This window comes from Phyllostomus hastatus, unplaced genomic scaffold, assembly GCF_019186645.2.
Source record: "Phyllostomus hastatus isolate PE091 unplaced genomic scaffold, TTU_PhHast_1.1 phas_scaffold_21, whole genome shotgun sequence".
Classification (NCBI taxonomy): Eukaryota; Metazoa; Chordata; class Mammalia; order Chiroptera; family Phyllostomidae; genus Phyllostomus; species Phyllostomus hastatus.
This window is the reverse complement of record NW_025334017.1, coordinates 49355713-49373721: the sequence shown is the minus strand read 5'-3', so window position 1 is coordinate 49373721 and position 18009 is coordinate 49355713. Positions and strand designations below refer to the sequence as shown.

Here is an 18009-nt window from a genome sequence, read left to right as displayed (position 1 = left end):
TGATTTGGGTCACTATTGCATTGGTATGGTATTGGTATGGCCCATGGGCAGGGCCCCAGGACCTTGCTGCTTCAATCACCATGCACCACAGAGCCTGTAGCAGACTATGGATTGTGTTAGGTGAAGGAAATGCTTGCTGATTCCTGTGTGTTTGCACCAGGAGGTTCCAGAGCTTTCTTGTGAAGTTGGGAGCAGCAGAGTTGGAGATGGTCAAGTCCATGGGAGTTTGTTTCTACAATACGTTGGGGGGGGCGGTCTTGACCCTGCAGCTGGTCAGCATGATTGCCAGCCGATGCTGTCCCCCTCCTGGTGCCAGGACAGCATGAAGTCAGTGTGCTTGCCTCTCCAGTCACTCCTGTTCCACCCAGGACTTGCACCTGGAAGGGTCAATGCCAGAGGATCTGGCACTTCTGTGTATTTTTCAGAGGTTTTGCTCATTGTGTCCCTGCCTCAGCTACCGTATTCAGCCAGGTGGTCACTGCTGGCACATCTGGACAGGTGGGCCAAATATTTAAAGGCCTTAAATATTTTAGGCCAGCCAACAATAGGATGAGAGCCAAGGTCCTCAGTGGACAGGCCACACTCCTGCCGTCTGCTGGTACTTAGCACTGTCACACACGGGAGGGCCTCTCCATCAGACTCCACTTCCCTGGTTTCCTCCTGAGTGATGAGGGACAAAGGGGTGAAGAAGGGTTTTACAGACTCCTCCCTGGGCACAATACTCTTTCTTTCCCTGAACAGTAACCACAGGACAGGCAAGAAGGCAGAGCCTTCCACCTTAAATCTACTTCACCACCTACGTCTCTCTGGATAGTGCGATCCTGGATTCAGTGCTGGTGAACTGTGGCCTGTGGGCCAAACCCAGTCCATGTTCTGCTTTTGTGTGGTGTGTTAACCAAACACTGAGGCCATTAAGACTGGGTGGCTTGAATGCTTTCAGTCTGCCAAGCAGACTAGAAGTTCAGCTAGTCATTTCCTGCAAATGCACCTCTCACAGCCAATCAGGCTTCCCAAGTAAGCCAACTGCTTGAGCTGTGGTCAACCAGTTTCCGTGCTTTGCCTCCATCTTCATGAAAACTTCTCCCTATACCTCCGCAGAGTGCTTGGTTTGGCACTGGCAGATTCCAACCCATGTTTGCTCAAGTAAAGTCTTCAAAATTGTGGTGTACCTCAGTTTACCTTTTAGCAGCACTAAGAATGGTTTTACATTTTTAAATGATGGGGGGAACAAAATGCAATTTTTGTGACATTTGAAAATTCTGTTGAAGTTAAATTTCAGTGTGTGGTTTGTTTACATAAATGTTGCAATACAACTGAGAGTTCAACAGCATTAACCCCAAGTCCTGCACTCCAGTGGGAAATACCAGCTGCAGTGCAGGACGAGGAGCATCTTAGCTGTGTCCGTGTGGAAAGGGTGTGCATCAGCACTGGGTCGCTGGGCAGGACAGAAAGGTTGTGGGCTGCCATGGGGCCATGTATGTTTTGGAATATTCTGTCCTACTCTCAATCTTCGTTTCCCAAATTGGGCTTCAGTAAACATAACAGTAAACTCATTTTAAGGATTTCCAGAACTGTTTCAGAGTAGGTTTTAAAATACTTTGAACTTCTCTTTTTGGAGTCAATAAATTAAACCCACAATTTTGACCTGAAATTGCTTTCATTCTCATTTATTAAACTTTGATTTATGACATTGGATGGTAACTATTTTGAGGTTTCTTGAAGCTTCCTCAAGTGTTGAGAGGGAGAGCAGAACCCATGTGGGTTTACACACCCGTGTCCCTCACAGCTCAGGAAATGATTGTTGAAGGAAGGAATGATGCATTTGGGAAGTATCCAGGCTTTAAGATCAAGTCAGAGACCCATGGAAGAGGACTAACCATTAAGAGCTTTCAGAGACCTAATAAGGTCAACACAACTGAAAGGTAATTTTCCTGAGAGGTAATCGCATTGCTCTCTGTGCAAGGCCCATGTACAAAGGTGGACAAGGCCAGCACCTGCCCCAAGTCTGGGTTCATGGTGACCTACTTACCTACCACCAGAGGGTGCACAGTCCCCTCCACAGCCTGGGGTAGTCGTGGGTGCACAGGATCTCACCCCAGCATGGCAAGAACTGGGCCCAGGAAGGTGTTCCCATTAAGAGCTGCCACCCACCTGCCACCTGGTTTTGTGCGGTTCTGGAGCTAAAAGAATGGCTTCTTTTTTTCCCCTCTGGCCAGGTGGTTCAGTTGGTTTGAACATCGTTCCATACACCAAACGTTCGTGGATTTGATACCTGGTCAGGGTACATATCTTAAGTTGTAGGTTCCATCCCTGGTTGGGGCACATACTGGAGGCAACCAATCAATGTATCTCTCATATAGATGTTTCTCTCTCCCTCTAAAAGCAATAAACATATCTTTGGACCCTGGCTGGTGTGGCTTAGTGGATTGAGTGCCGTCCTGCAAACCAAAAGGGTTGCCAGTTCAATTCCCAGGCAGGGTACATGCCTGGGTTGTAAGCCAGGTCCCCAGTTGGGGGTGTGAGAGGCAGCCAATTGATGAATCTCTTTCATGTCAATGTTTCTCTTCCTATTTCTTTAAGTAAATAAAAAATTAAATTTTTTTTTTTTTTTTTTTTTTTTTTAGAGAGAGGGGAAGGGAGAAAGAGAGGGAGAGAAACATCAATGTGTGGTTGACTCTCACATGACCTCTACTGGGGACCTGGCCTGCAACCAAGGCATGTGCCCTGACTGGGAATCAAACCGGTGACCCTTTGGTTCACAGCCTGTGCTCAATCCACTGAGCTACACCAGCCAAGGCCAATAAATAAAGATCTTACACACACACACACACACACACACACACACATAGTGGGTGAGGAATTAAAAACAACAATGCCAATAATTTTAAGGAGGAAACAGATTTGTTTTCACTTAGGTATTCATTGGTTGATTCTTGTAGGTGCCCTAACAGGATTGGACCCACATCCGTAGTTTATTGGGATGTTCTAACCAACTGAACTAGCTGGTCAAGGCCAAGAATGGTTTTTATTATTTTTACCTTACTTTTTAGAGAGAGGGAGGGAGGAAGAGAGGGAAACATGTGGTTCCTTCTTGTGCACCCCCAAACTGGGGACCTGGCCTATAACCCTGGCATGTGCCCTAGACCAGGAATCAAACTGGCGACACTTTGATTTGAAGGCCAGCGCTCAACCACTGAGCCACGCCAGCCAGAGTAAGAACGGTTTTTACACGGTTGCAAACAAGTATTTTGTGACACCTGAAATGAAAATTTCAATGCCTGTGAAAAATTTATTGGAACATGATCATGCCCATTTGCTAGCATACTGTCTCTGCTCACAAACTATGGTGTCAGAGCTTACAGAATCATCATGACCTGGAACACTCAAGTACTCAGTCTGGCCCTGCATAAAAATGCCCTCCAAGCCCTGAGCACATGGGTGAGAAGGCCCACCCTGCTGGCCTGCAAATCTGTGGCCTACAGCTGAAAGGGCCCTTCTCAAGTCGGGTTGCAGCTGCCTCCACAAACCCGGAATTTCCGCATCAGAAAGTGAAGAGCTCATCCCAGGACTAGGTACAGGTCTGTGCAGCTCCAGGCTGCGTGTCAGCTTTGGAGGGAAGGGCTGCCCCAGAACTGCTGTGGGTAGCAATCAGGGCCACACGTCCTGAGCTGTTATTCCTGAACAGATGACAGAAGGAACAACGCCCTCTGGTGGGCCAGCGGCTAGTAGGTTAGCAGAGCACTATCCCCCCACTTACCTGGAACCTGGTGAGGGTGGAGATGGGAACAGATAGCATGTGACCGGATGTGTCTCTGAAGGGCCCAGACCCAACCCAGAAGAGTGTGCTGACTCTCCAGGGGCCCTCAGAGTGGATTACCAGAGTAGACACATCAACACAGCCATGCAAACAGGCCGGCAACCCTGGCTGGGCACACAAGGGGTCTCAGCCTGCCTGCCTGCCCACCTTCTGCTGCAGGTACTGCTGAGAGGCTCACAGTGGGTTCTGAATGACAGGTCGTCCTCCTCTATCAGGTCCCTTACACCTGGGTGGCCCAGAAGGCACCTCTCCTCAGTCACCAGGTGCATGATTTAGAACTACAAAGCCCCAGTCACAAGGCCCCTCGGTGGCAGTGAAGCTTGGAGCACCCTTCTGGGGTACACAGGCCAGGTTCCAACCCCAGATCTCCATTTCTGGTTGCACCGAATGAATGTGGCTAGTAATGTTGCACACCAGGAGCCCCCAAGTTGCAGTAGCTTTCAACACTAAATATGTGTCCTCCCTCTGGAACCAGCAGCCCAAGCTGCCCAAAACACCTGCCCTCGAGGTACCAGGAAAGGCTCCTGCTCCCCTCCTGCTCTCAACACAGCACGCAGTGGGATCTTTCTAAAACAGCTATCAGGGTGCGGCCTGCCCTCAGTGCCCCTCACTCCCCTCCACCTCAGTTGCCCTCTGCCAGAGGTGGGCCTCCCTTGCCCCTTTCAAGTCCTTGTCCACATACCACATCTTCTAGGAGGCCCACCCTATGACCCACTGTGAAATGACAATGCAGTTCTCCCCTGGCCCCGGCCCTGTCCCTTGGCTTCTATTTTCTGCTTCTTTTACCATCCACTAACAAGCTATACCATTTATTTGTTGTGTGCTTTATAATGTCTTCCCCTCCCCATTACAGTGTTGGCTTCATGAGGTCAAGGATTTAAGACAGGAGAAAGGTCCACACTGAAACACAGGGTTCACAGAAGCAAATGAGCAGAGTGATCAGGTTCCACACGGAGACCAGCTAAAGGAGCTCGGCATCTGCGCCGAGGCATTGGCCTGGAGCAGTGGGTACCCTCACCTAGCAACAATGCCAGTGGCCAGGGGGCAGGTGTGCAGGTGACAGCAGTTGGGAAGATACGACTTTATAGTTGCTCTACTTCCAAGTGGGGGAGAGAAACTGCTATTTTTTTCCATCAAACTGAGAATGACATGGTTGCAGTCCCACACTCTCACTGCAGAGGGCCTCCTGGGCAGGGCGGGCTTCACTTTGGAGATGTCTGAGCAGCTGTCCCCAGGTGACCAAAGCAACTGGGCACCCGGGTCAGTCCTGTAGTTTGTGCTCGCACTTCTTTTCCAGGTCGGCCATCTCCTTCAGCATCAGGGCCACGCTATACCGAAGCTCCTGGAACTTGGCTGTGGGGACCTCAAAGCGGTATGTCGACCCATCTGAAAGCATCAGCTGCATCAGGACGCTTGGCTGCAAGGAGCGGGCCAGGGCACTGGTAGAGATTGCCACATCCACCCTCCAACGGAAGTAGGCAACATGGGGCAGCCAGGCCCCCTGCTGCCTGGCAACAGAGTCAAGGAGAGGCCGCTGGCTCCCAAATACCACACTGGCCAAGTCCATTACCAGGTCTTGGGGGATGGAGAGCTCCTGGAGCTGGCCCTTGAAGGTGTCGGGCTTCAGGCTGGCCAGGGGCAGCCGGAGGGCCTGCTGGAGCAGCGTGTGGGTGCCGGCAAGCAGGGCCCCCAGCCGTTCCTCTGACAGGTGTGCACCAGTCCCGAGGCGCTGCACAGCCTCACGGCAGTCTTCTCCCTGCAGGCTGCTGACCACCAGCTTCAGCAACTTCCTGAATGTGCCCCTGTCCAGGTCTCCCAAGAGCCGGGGCATTGCTGCCACCTCTGGGGGGGGCTGGGCCCCCAGGAAACTCACCTGGCCACTCTGACTGTCACCAGGGTGATGCAGGTATGGAGCTGCAGCCCCCACAGCAGACATTGCTACTGCCTCCTTTTTGATCAGCCAGCCCAGAGGCAGGTCCCAGATGCAATTGCCTGGAGGGGTGGAGAGAAGCCCAGTGACTGAGTTTTCACCTTGAAGACACTGACAGTGTGAACCACTGATGACAGCCCATGTGATGGGAGGCACCTTGGGAGCAGGGGGTCCCGGGAAGAGGGGAGGCAGGAGTTGGCAGGGGAGACAGGGCAGGGAGCGCAGAACCAGGGAGAAGAGTGGCCACCGGGTCCGGAGAAAGGAGCTGACAGAGGCGGACCCGTTCCTCTCCTGCCATGGCTTCGCTGCGGCGCCCTGGACACCCGAAGTGCGCGCAAGTCGCGGACAGCGCCCTGCGGTCCCAGCCCAAGCTGCGCGGGCCGGCGCGTTACTGTCGCGGACAGGTTTCCAGCCTCCAGAGCCCCCAGGCGCGGTGACCAAGGGTCCGCGTCCAGGTCAGCTACCCCCACTCCCAACCTCACCCACTGCGTCCCCAGGCCCGAGGCGCCCCCCACCTGCAACGCGCGCTCTGGAGCACAGCGGCCTGACGGCGGAGAGCAAGGGGCCGGCCGGAAGCGGGGCCAGGCCGGGAGGCGACTACAAAGACTTCCGGGAAGCTCTAGGACACCGGGAGTAGACGGCCGTCTGTGATCCGCGGGCCCCAACGCATTCCCCCACAGGGTATTTTCTTTGTCACAGAGAGAAAAGGAAATAAAGACAGGGTTGTGCTGCCTCGGCCCGGGAACAGAGAGGCGCGTGAGGTGGGCCCAACTACGCTCGAACAGCAACGCGGGGCCTGGAACGGAGCGTCGGCGAGAGGCCGAGGTCCAGCTGCCGCCCGGCGGCCGACCACCAGTCCCCTCCCGCGCCGCGCCGCGCCTCTCTCCCGGCGACCGCGGCCGGCAGGAGTCCTCTGTGGTCCTAGAGCGGCCCCGGAAGTGCCTGGCGGAACGGCGCAGCCGTTTCCGGCCCCCTCGGTCTTTAGAGGGCGAGTCGCGGCAGGAGGCCCTGCTCCACGCAGCGCAGTCCCGCCTCTTCCGTGTGGCCCCGCCCCCGCCCGGCGGCCCGCTACTCCCAGGTGTGCAGCGCCCCCTCCGCGCTGGCTCCGGGTCCCGGACAGTCGGCCTGCGGCAGGCGGGAGCCACGGGGGCAGGTTGCCAACCGTGGAAGGTCCGGCCGAGGGGGTGGTTTCGGTAGGAGGCGTGGGCGGGCCCGGCGGAGCGTCGGGAGGTTTCGGCCGAGGTCGCGACGGGGTAGGGGGTCCGCGCGGAGGTGAAAGGGGAGACTGCTGGGAGGAAGGTCGGCCCCGAGCGGTTTGGGCGCGAGGGAGACGTAACAGGCGTTGTCTGCAACCTTGGGTGGCCACAGCTCGCGGGCCGCGAGGAGGCCGCGGGGAGTGGGGGGGGCTGTTGGGAAAATGAGGACTGCAGTTAGGCCTGAGGGCCGGTGAGGGTACTGGAGGCGACCCAGGGGTCTGGGGGCGAAGGGGTGGGAAGGGCGGCAGGCCCGGGGCTTCGCCCAGGTTAGCTCAGCCCCACCTGCCTCTGCGCAGTCTGCTCGCCTGCCCTGCGGTTGGGGGCTGCTGCTCAGCCTGTGCGAGGTGCGGCTCTCCAGCAGCTGGGTCCGGGCACTGGGCCCTGGGGCTGCCAGCTTTCACCCCGCAGCTCCCGCCCCACCTGGCTCTGGCTCTGCCAGTTCTGGGGACTTTCCGTGTCACTGGGCAGTCGGGCACACGCTGAGTCCTGCTGCAGAGTGACCTGCCTTTGACCACTACAAGGGGTTGTGCTCGTTGCCCCAGGGGCCGCTGCAGGAACCAATGAATGCCACCTGCCTACCCCTCACACCCCTTGGGTCCTGGCTGTTAATGACACCGAGTGGGTCTGAGTGTGGGTCCCCTCCTTCTAAGGGTGAGCTGGGGGAGGCCCAGGCCAGGTCAGCCCCGCTCAGGTCCTGAGTCTTTCTTCAGATCCTGCTCCCCCAGGATGGCAGCTGCACTTGGGCTTCCAGTGCCCCAGGTGAGTTTACCTTCCTCCCTGCCTTCCATCCTCCAAGGTGGTGAGCCCAGTTTCTGCAGAAGTGAGGTGTCCTGGCACCCAAGGACAGGGCTCTGGGATTGGACTCGGGCTCTCCCCAGGGAGACGGACTCTGGGGTCTCAATCTGGGCCCACTGGCCCAAGAGACAGGCTCATCCACGGGCTGAGCGAAGCACGTCTGCCCAGTGGGCGCAGCCTCGGGGCAGCGGCCACCTGTCGTTTCAGGAGGCAGTGCCACTGACTTTCCAGGATGTGGCGGTGTACTTCTCTCAGGAGGAGGGTCAGCAGCTGGGCCCAGACCAGCGGGCGCTGTACAGGGATGTGATGCTGGAGAACTACGGGCACGTGGCCTCGCTGGGTGCGGCTCTCCCTGGACTCTCGGTGGGGGCGTTTAGGGAGCTCAGGGGCTGCCTCCAAACTTTGGAGCCTAGAGAGGAGGGTCCTACCACTTGTCCCCAGGTACCAATCTGGTCTGTGCCTGGCTCCCACTTCGGAATGCACTTTGAATGCCCGCGCCCACCTGTGTTTCCCCTGGGGCAGGAGAACTGATGAGTTATTCTTCAGCGCTCACTCTCTGCCGCTCCCCCTGACCAACCCCTTCCACTCCCCAAGATACAGACACTCTGTGACCCCCATTCCACTCGTACCTCCCAGAGAAGGGGTGTGGTGGGGGGGTGTCTCTTGGGAACCTGCACTTCGCACCTGGCCTGGAACACCCAGTGGGCAGTGCTCTGCTCCAGCTCTCCCCTCCACGTTAGCTCACCCAGGGCCCTCGCCTCAACAGGACTCCCTGTCCCTAAGCCAGAGCTGATCTCCCAGCTGGAGCAAGGTGAAGAGCTGTGGGTCCTGGATCTTATGGGACCTGAGGAACTGGAGCCCTTGAGCAGCTGCAGCACAGGTGAGAGTGGGTTGGGGCGGGTTAGGTGATGGGGCTCACTTCCATGGGCTCCCGGGGGCCATCTTGGACAGCAGCAGATACTCCTGCAGACTTCTGCGCATGCTTTAACAGCTCTGATTTTACTGATTCATTTGTACTCCTTTCAAAAATGCACGGTTCTTCTGGTAATCAGGGGAGTTTGCATTTAGTAATTATCTCTATGGAAAAGGTGTACAACAGCCCTGTTCCTCCTTTATATCATACCCTTGGTACCCTCTTTCACACAGTAACTATTGGTTATCTACCAGGTTCACCTATTACACAAACTTCTATCCTTTTTCTGCTGCATGTCCTAGTCTTAGTAGTATTTCTAAGTGTTTACCTCGTTCTGTCGAACATACTTTTATTAGTTGACTTGTCAACTCTAAGCATTATCTCTGACTCCCAGCTACTGAGACAACCAGTGACGTGTTCCGGTTTCCACCTTTCCCCGTTATCCTCCCATTTTTGGTCAAATGACGAAGCACACAGCATGTCATCACTCGTGTCCCCACCTTTGTTAGTGTGCCCCCGATCTGTAATGGACTGTGTTAAGTGTTCGCTCCCATCCTTTCTCCAAAGTTTTCTCCTTCATCTCTTGGTTGGATGGAGTTAAACCTCTAGTAGCATAAAGGTTCTGAGGGGTTTTTTTTTTTTTTTAGTTCTTTTCTAAGGATGTGCTTATTGATTTTAGAGAGAGAAAGGGAGAAAGAGAAAGAGAGAAACACTGATTGGTTGCTTCCTGCCCACACACCCCGACTAGGGAATGAAACTCACAACCTTTTGGTGTACAGGGATGGTGCTCCAACCAGCGGAGCCACCTGGCTAGGGCAAGTTGCTGAGTTTTAATAAAGAGGCAGAACTCTGTCAGCTAAATCTCTGTCAAGATACAGAACATCACCATAACCCAGAAGGTTTCCGGGGTGTGCGGTACATGTTATTGAGGACGTACAGGCCTTTTTTGGCTAGAGATAAAGAGCTGGATACTTTTAAAAACCATGGTCTAATAGCCACTGTTTTGTGGTTATTTTGACTAATGTGTTGATTGTGCTATTCTAAACTTGTAATGTGATTATGCTGTTCTGTATAGTTAGTGCCACATTTTGTACAGATGCCCAGTGTGGGGCTAGCTCTCTGTCCAGTCGTCACATGGGTTTTCTCAGATGAGCTCTGATACCAGGGGCTCCCTGCAGTGCTCACGAGAACAGTCCTTATTTAGGAACCTGAAACCCTGGTGGGGTTGGTGGGAAAGTGGGCTGCCCAGGAGACAGTGTGGGGACCATGGCAGTTCTTACAGGGGCAGTCCTCACAGAGTGGCTGGGTGTCCAGGCTTTTCAGTTGGATGGGAAGAGGTGGTTTTGTTTCTCTGGGGTTTTCCCATGTAGAGGGACAGGGTGCCCAGGTGGAACCTGGCAAGCGCTGGATGAGGGAGAGAATGTTTCTCGTGGTTTGAGGCCTAAGGCACCTCTATTTCTCTGATCTTGCTGTTTGGGCTCCAGCAGCCTGCCTCTCTTGTCATGCGTGGTTGCCATTATGCTGTGGTTGCCATGACACTGTGGTTGCAGTGACTGGCCTCAGTATCCTTGGGAGGACGTGGGCTGTGAGGCTCTGTAGTGATTTGTCATTTTGCATGTGCTGTCCTACCATGGCTGACCCCTGGGAGGCAGCAGATCGTCACCCCTGCTGCTCTTTGTGGCCAAGGTGATTGTCCTGACGTCTGGCAGCCAGGTGCGCTAAGCTCTGCTTGTAGGTCTATCTCTTTGTTTTGTGGGGTTTGTTGGCACATTTTGTCAGATCAGTGCCGAGGACGGTGGTCACCCACACAGTGGCAAGCAGTTCTGTCCACATGGAGTTGAGACCATGTCACAGTGGAATGTTTTTATTTTACTGCATAGAAGCTTTTTTAATTTCTTGTAGTTCTGCTTTTTTTTTTTTTTTTGCTCTTTTCCCTTGTCTTTGAGGTCAAGTTCACAAAAACATCACTGAGACCAAGGTTCAGAAGCTTAGTGCCTATGTTTTATGTATTTCATCATTTTAGGTCTTACATTCAGGCTCTTCAATTTTAAGTTACTTTCTGTGTGTGGTGTAAGGTAAGGGTGTGGTTTCTTTCTCTTGCATGTGGCTTTCCAGCTTCCCAGCACCATTTATTGAAGACACTTTCTTTCTCCATTGTACATTCTTGGCTTTTTTTGTTGCAAATTAGTTGCCCATGTATGTGTGAGTTTATTTTGGGGCTCTCTATTCTGTTCCACTGGTGGTTGTGTCTGTTTTTCCCCAACACCATGCTGTTTTGATTACTATAGTTTTGTACAGAGTGTGATATCTCTGGCTTTGGTTTTTTCCCCTCAAGATTGCTTTGGCTATTCGGGGTCTTTTGTGGTTCTATATAAATTTTAGGCTTATTTTTTCTAGTTCTGTGAAAAATGCCATTGGGATTTTGATAGGAAATGCATTGAATCTCTAGATTGCTTTAGGTAATGTGAACATTTTAAATATGGAAATCTTCTAATATGTGAATACAGAATATCTTTCCATTTGTTTGTGTCTTCAGTTTCTTTCAACAATGTCTTACAGTTTTAGTGCACAGGTCTCTCACCTTTCTTGTTAAGTTTGTTCATAGGTATTGTGTTCTTTTTGCTGTGATTATAGATGGGATTGCTTCCTTTATTTCTTTTCCTAATAGTTTATTGTCACTATATAGAAATGCAGCTTTCTGTGTATATAGATTTTGTACCCTGCAACTTTATCGTATTTGTTTATTAGTTCTAATAGTTTTTTTTTGGTGTAGTCTTTACAGTTTTCCACACACAAAATCATGTCATCTGCAAATAGTGACAGTTTTACATATATATAATATACCAAATCTTTGGTATATATTTCCAGCTTTCCCTTTTAAAAAGTCATTAATTAACAGTTCCACCAATAGTAAAAGACAGATTGTTTCTTCAGTTCTTATCAACACTGGATACATAATTTTTTAAGTATTTAGAATAAAGTCTAAGGGTCTTAAGCTTGTGGTGGTGCTGCCACGACCGTTCCCTGTCCCACCTTTTCTCTTTTTTCTCTTATTGATTCCAGAGAGATGGGAAGGGAGGAGGAGAGACAGGGGGAGAAACAGCGATGCGAGAAACACCAATCGGCTGCCTCCTGCAGAAGCCCCGGACGGGGACCGGACCCTCAATCCAGGCATGTGCCCTGACCAGGCATAGAACACGAGAGCTCTTGGTTTGCAGGGTGATGCCCAGCCCTGTGAGCCACACAGGCCAAGGCACCTGTCCTGTCTTGCCACTCTCTCCTCCTCATATTTCTTGCTGTAGCCTCAGTGAGATTCTTTTTTTATTATAATTTTTATTTACTTATTTTTTCCATCACCATTTGTTTCTCCTATACTCAACTTCCACCTCCACCCCCGCAGTTACCATACTGTTCTGTGTCCACGAGGTTTTTCTTTTTTCCCCCTTTTTTGCTCAGTCCCTTCACTCTCCAAATATCTTGAACTTGATGGAGCTCTCATACCTCACATCCAGGCCCTCATCTGCCATTGCTGTTTTATCTTCCAGTTTCAGTGGAACCTCACTTCCTTCTAGGGATCTTCTCTGACCATGTAGACCAGCTCAGAGGCTGTGATATATTTCCCACGTGTCTTACAGTTTCCCCCGCACGTGGTTTGTCGCCCTTGTTTAAAATTTACTAGCGTAATTATCTGTGTGCCTGAGTAGAATGTGAGCTTCCTGAGGTCAGAGACTATATTTACCTTCTTGTTACATTCTTTTTTTTAAGATAATATATTTTTTAAATATTTTGTTTATTTATTTTTGGAGAGAAGGGAAGGGAGGGAGAAAGAGAGGGAGAGAAACATCAATGTGTGGAAACATCATCTGGCCCCCACTAGGGACCTGGCCTGCAACCCAGGCATGTGTCCTGACTGGGAATCAAACCTGTGACTCTTTGCTTCGCAGGTTTTTTGTTACATTCTTTACCTAGCACTTACCTGGCCTTCTGAGTATTTACTGAATAATTTGCCAGTTTGATGGGTGAAAAGTTATAATTTGTTTCAATTTTCATTTCCTTGATTACTAATGAACTTAAATATTTTTAGTCTATGGATTGGCTATCTTTACTTCTGAATTCTGCCTGTCACCTATATTTACCTTTTACATAATGCTTTATGGGGGCTTTTGAGACATTATGGCTATTATCTGTAATGGATGGTTTTCTCCAATAATGCCCTTTTGTTTTTATGTAACAGATTTTGAGATTGGGAACGAGAAGAAACTACCCATTCTAAACCAGAAATGCTCTGAAGAAGTGAAAACCCCAGAACTGATGTCAAGAAGATTTTCAGGGTGTAATCCACAGGCACCTGAGTTACAGGAAGCTTGGGACCATGAGGGTAAAGTAGAAGGACACCTGGGGGATTCTGAACAGAGTTTGAAGAAACTCCATCTTCACAACAGAGTTTTTTGGAGTGAAACTGCCACATTCAGGGAAAGATCTCCAGGAGAAACAGTCCAGGATTATGGTGCATTTGATGGAAACTTGAATACGAACCGAAGTGCTGTTAGACTTCCCAGAAATAAAACCGGAGAGAAGGCCTTTACCTGCGATACCTGCAGCAAAACCTTCAGATACAATTCAGACCTACGGAGACATCAGAGAAGTCACAGCGGGGAGAAACCTTATAAATGTGTTCAGTGTGGAAGAGGCTTTGCTCTCAGCTCGGGCCTTATTCTCCACCATCAAGTTCACACTGGGAGCAAACCATTTAAATGTAATGACTGTGGGAAGACTTTTCGTCTCAATTCCCACCTGGTTCTCCATCAGAGACTTCACACTGGAGAGAAACCTTTCAGATGTGGTGAATGTGGGAAGGCTTTCAGTCGAAGCTCAACTCTTATCCAGCATCGTGTCATTCACACAGGAGAGAAACCATACAAGTGTAATGAATGTGGGAAAGGCTTCAGCCAGAGCCCACAGTTGACACAGCACCAGAGAATCCACACTGGCGAGAGACCGTACGAATGTGATCAGTGCGGGAAGGCCTTCAGCCGAAGTTCAAGCCTTATTCAGCATGAGAGGATCCACACTGGAGAGAAGCCCCATGTGTGTGACCAGTGCGGGAAGGCCTTCAGTCAGAGCTCAAGCCTTTTTCTCCATCACAGGGTGCACACTGGAGAGAAGCCCTATGTTTGTAATGAGTGCGGCAAAGCCTTCGGTTTTAACTCTCACCTCACTGAGCACGTAAGGATCCACACAGGAGAGAAGCCCTATACGTGTAATGAGTGTGGTAAAGCCTTTAGCCGGAGTTCGACTCTTGTCCAGCATCGAAGAGTTCACACTGGGGAAAAACCCTATCAGTGCGTGGAATGTGGGAAAGCCTTCAGTCAGAGCTCACAACTTGCCCTACACCGAAGAGTTCACACTGGAGAGAAACCCTACGAATGTGGTGATTGTGGGAAAGCCTTCAGCCGGAGGTCGACCCTCACTCAGCATCAGAGGGTCCACGCTGGGATCCCCCGTGCATACAGAAAGTGTGGTCCAGCCTTTGTTCCTGGCTCCGGCCTCAGGTCACACAGACAGATGCACTCCGGAGAGAAACACCCTGTGTGTGATGGACACAGCCGAGCCTACAGCCGTGGCACAAACCTTGTTCTTCATTGGACAATTCACAGACGTTTTATGTTTTCAGAATCAGTTGCCTTTTGAAGCTGGCATCTCTTATTTAACATACTGGAGATTCATCATGATATTGCGTGTGCCAATGGTTCCCCCTTTTTTACTGCACAGTGGCATCCATTGTACGGATGTGGCAGTTTGTTTATCTGTTCCCCACTGAAGGATATTTGGGTTGCTCCATCAGGGGCAAGTATGAATAAAGCTACATTTAAGACAGGCTGTTTTGTGGACATAATTTCTCCATTCTCCTCGGTCACAGATAGGAGAGTGATGTGGGGCTACATAGTAAGCTATGCTTAACTGTTTCGGGAGCTGAAAGACTTTTTTGTATCTCCACTGGCAACATGCCTTTAGTTAATTTAAATCCCCACCAGTCCCTGGCTGGTGTAGCTCAGTGGATTGAGCACGGGCTATGAACCAAAGGGCCGCCGGTTTGATTCCCAGTCAGAGCACGTGCCTGGGTTGTGGGCCAGGTCCCTGGTGGGGGTCATGCGAGAGGCAACCACATGTTGATGTTTCTCTCCCTCTCTTTCTCCTTCCCCTCTCCCTAGAAATAAATAAAATACTTTAAAAAAACCCTCACCTGTTTTTTTTATTCTAACCATCTTGATCGGGATGTCACAGTATCTGATATTCTAATCTTAATTCCCCTATTCATTGTTATTTGAGCCACACACTTACATTTAAAGAGTTTTACTGGGAAGTTTGCAAAACACTGGACCAGTTTCATCTCTATGGTGCGAGTACCCTGCCGTCCTGACTCAGTTATGAGACTCTACCTGGGGGAATCTTTTTACTTTTTAAATGTTTATTGATTTCAGAGAGGAAGTGAGAGAGATAGAGAAACATCAATGTGAGGAAGAAACATGGATCCCTTCCCACATTCGCCCTGACTGAGGATTAAACCCACAGCTTTCTGGCATATAGCATGACGTTCCAATCAACCAAGCCCCACCATCCAGGGTGTGGAATCTTTTGTCAAATCCACTCTTCATTCCCTCCAGGTCAACTCAAATATGACCCCTTCAAGTTGCTTTTTCAGTTTCTGCTCCCACCCTTCCTGTGTCTTAAGGAATTTGGGATCACTTCTGCATTTGGTTTAACATTTGTCCCAGGATTTGCTTGACTTACTTGCCCTGCTCATGTTCTGCCTCTCCCATCAATATTAAGATTCTTAATCACAGAATCCCAAGCCCTGGCTGGTATAGCTCAGTGGATTGAGCATGGGCTGCGAGCCAAAGCATCACAGGTTCGATTCCCAGTTGGCACATGCCTGGGTTGCAGGCCACGGCCCCCAGCAACCGCACATCGGTGTTTCTCTCTCTTTCCCTCCCTTCCCTCTCTAAAAACAAATAAAAACTAAAAAAAAAAAATTCTTAATCACAGAATCCTTTAAATGTGAGCTCAGCCAGCCCCAGAGTGGTCTGTGTGGAAGGGTCTGTAGGCCTCCTTTTGTCTTCTGTGTGGGGCTTACTCTGTAGCTTTTCCCCTCATCTCTAAAATGGGGATGAAAATCCTTGCTCCACAGAATGTACATCCTTCAGAAAAAGTCAGTCTCCTACCTCGTGTCTCACAGCACGACCTTCACAGCCACACTATCTCACAGCTCATGCTTTAGTTCCCTTTCTACTGAGTACTTGTACATTACAACTGGAGCTCTCTGCTGTCAGAGATTTTTATTAGGCACTGTTTTATCACCAGCATGTGACACAGATAGGTGCTTCAGACATGTTTGGGTACAAAGAGAGGAAGAAGTGAGGGAGGAGGAGGACAAAGAAAGAACTCATGAAAGCACTTTGCCAGCTGAAAGCAGTGCATGAATGTGGAGCACAGATGCAGTAAGTTTTTGCTTGTTTTGTTTGTGAAGCACGTGGGTGAATAGCCCTTTTCACTCCTAAGCTCCTGGAGGTCCCCAGAGTGATCTCCTGGGAAGACCCACATCCTGTGCTTGTGTCTGGTGTAAGCAGTGGTGCAGGCAAGAAAAATGATTCAGGAGAGGAGGTGGTTGAGCACAATCTTTGACAGCAGTAGAGGGAGTGGGTTCCATTCCTAAGGGACTGCCTTAGGAACCAGAAAGTATGGTGTATGCATTTTCAGGAGGGTCGGTGAAGGGGCGGTGTGGATGTGGCTGAGCCTTTGAGTTTTGGTCTCAGCTGGGAGGCTCAACTACAGAGGCATGAGAAATTCTGATGGTCGCTTTGGAGAGTGGTAGATTTATCCTCCTGGAGAAAATCACAAGATTGCCACAAAGTGCTCCTTTCACCTTTTAAAATGAAGCCAGCCAGTCCCACTGTTATGTTTCTGCAGTCATGATGGACAATGGTTGCCTTCCCAACACCCCACCCCCTCCGGCCGCCCCATCCGGTTTTCTCAAGTGGGTGCAATGGAGAGCAGAGACCACCTGTCCATGTGCATGCAAGAAGTGAGGCTGGGCCACAGGGAAGGGGTAGGTGAGCTGCAGGACAGGATGGGGAACTCAACCCAGGGCTTTTGAAATTGAGCTTTTAGCTCTGAAGTTTCTTGTGATGACAGGATCTAGGGTGTGGCCACAGGGTGAGTGGTGTGGGCTTCAGTGTTGTGTTGCGTGAGTTTCAGGCTGCTCAGCTTCCACCTGCCTAGAACTGGAAGTCAAATACACCTTCTGGAAATGAATGTAGGTAACAATGTTAAAAAGATTGAAGAACAGGCGAAATGCAGATTAGAAAGTGCTAAAGAGAGCACTAGCAAAGACGACGGTGAACAATTACCGAGGGCTAAGATGGCAGAGCAAGAAAAAAAAATGATAGACATGGAGGACACAGAGTGCCCACTTTGTCTAACAAATTATAGGTGTAAAACAAAAAATCTTAACTTCCAGAGCTGAACGCCGTTTTAGAAGAAAGGGTTTATTGGGCCATTTCCAGCTACAAAGAGGAGATCGGGTCCTGGAGCGGGAGTCTGAACCCCTTCTTCGGCGCTCCGCGCCCCCCCCCCCAGCCGCCGCCCCCGCCCCCGCCCCCGCCCCGGCCTCGCTGCAGCGCCAGGTGGAGGAGAACCAGGTGTAGCCGTCCTGGAGTCGACAGGCTGTGGTACCTGAAGTCGGGGACTGAGATGAACTCGTTTAGAAAGAACCCACACTGGCTGCAGAGAGGGTGGGGAAGGTGAGGGCCGGCTCTGGGGCAGGAGCAGTCCCTGGGGAAGAAGGCCTGGCTCCTGGGGAGTGATGGGGGCCAGGTCTGGAAAGTTCACGCGTGACCGAAGCGCAGGTCCGATGGAACCTGGTTGTTCTCTGCAGGCAAATGCAGCAATAGGCGCCTGGATGTTCATCCTGCTCCTGCCCCCGCGACGCCGGCTGCCGGTCCGCTCAGTGCTCCGGCCGCTGGAATTTCCCGTGGGACGGTTCAAAGGAGACAGCAGAGAATGGAGAGGTCAGCTTGCCGAGACCGCCGCACCCGAGCGGGTGTGGGCCCGGGAGCTGCACCCTCCTCCCGCCGCCACCACCAGCGACGGCCTTGTGGGCGGGGCGAGGTCGCCCGAGCTCCCGGCTCCCGGCAGGCCGCGCACCGGCGCACGCGCACAGGACCGGAGGCGGCGGCGCCCCCTGGCGGCGGGCGTGGGTCGGCATGGGGGCGGGGCCGGAGGCGGGGGGTTGCGCTGG

The 18009-nt window shown here is 51.4% G+C and overlaps 2 protein-coding genes across 8 annotated transcripts; one reads left to right on the top strand and one right to left on the bottom strand.

Annotated features, from left to right (window-relative positions):
* Positions 1–4610: 4610 nt before the first annotated feature.
* Positions 4611–6401, bottom strand: COMMD5 (COMM domain containing 5). The gene is made up of 2 exons (XM_045860945.1): positions 6263–6401; positions 4611–5809 (listed from the first exon to the last, which is right to left on the bottom strand). Exon 2 carries the CDS (start codon positions 5751–5753, stop codon positions 5079–5081), a length of 675 nt encoding a protein of 224 aa, XP_045716901.1. The 5' UTR covers positions 5754–5809; positions 6263–6401; the 3' UTR covers positions 4611–5078.
* A 103-nt stretch (positions 6402–6504) lies between these two features.
* ZNF251 (zinc finger protein 251) lies at positions 6505–14866 on the top strand. Of its 7 annotated transcripts, none has more exons than XM_045860869.1 (6): positions 6505–6940; positions 7714–7762; positions 7967–8138; positions 8565–8678; positions 11775–11882; positions 12946–14866. In XM_045860869.1, exons 2-6 carry the CDS (start codon positions 7730–7732, stop codon positions 14400–14402), a joined length of 1884 nt encoding a protein of 627 aa, XP_045716825.1. In that variant the 5' UTR covers positions 6505–6940; positions 7714–7729; the 3' UTR covers positions 14403–14866. The 7 variants fall into 7 exon arrangements, with proteins under 7 accessions (XP_045716825.1, XP_045716821.1, XP_045716822.1 ...); XM_045860865.1 differs by having other exon boundaries at positions 6766–6825; XM_045860866.1 differs by having other exon boundaries at positions 6800–6917; positions 8006–8138.
* The last annotated feature ends 3143 nt before the right edge of the window (positions 14867–18009 follow it).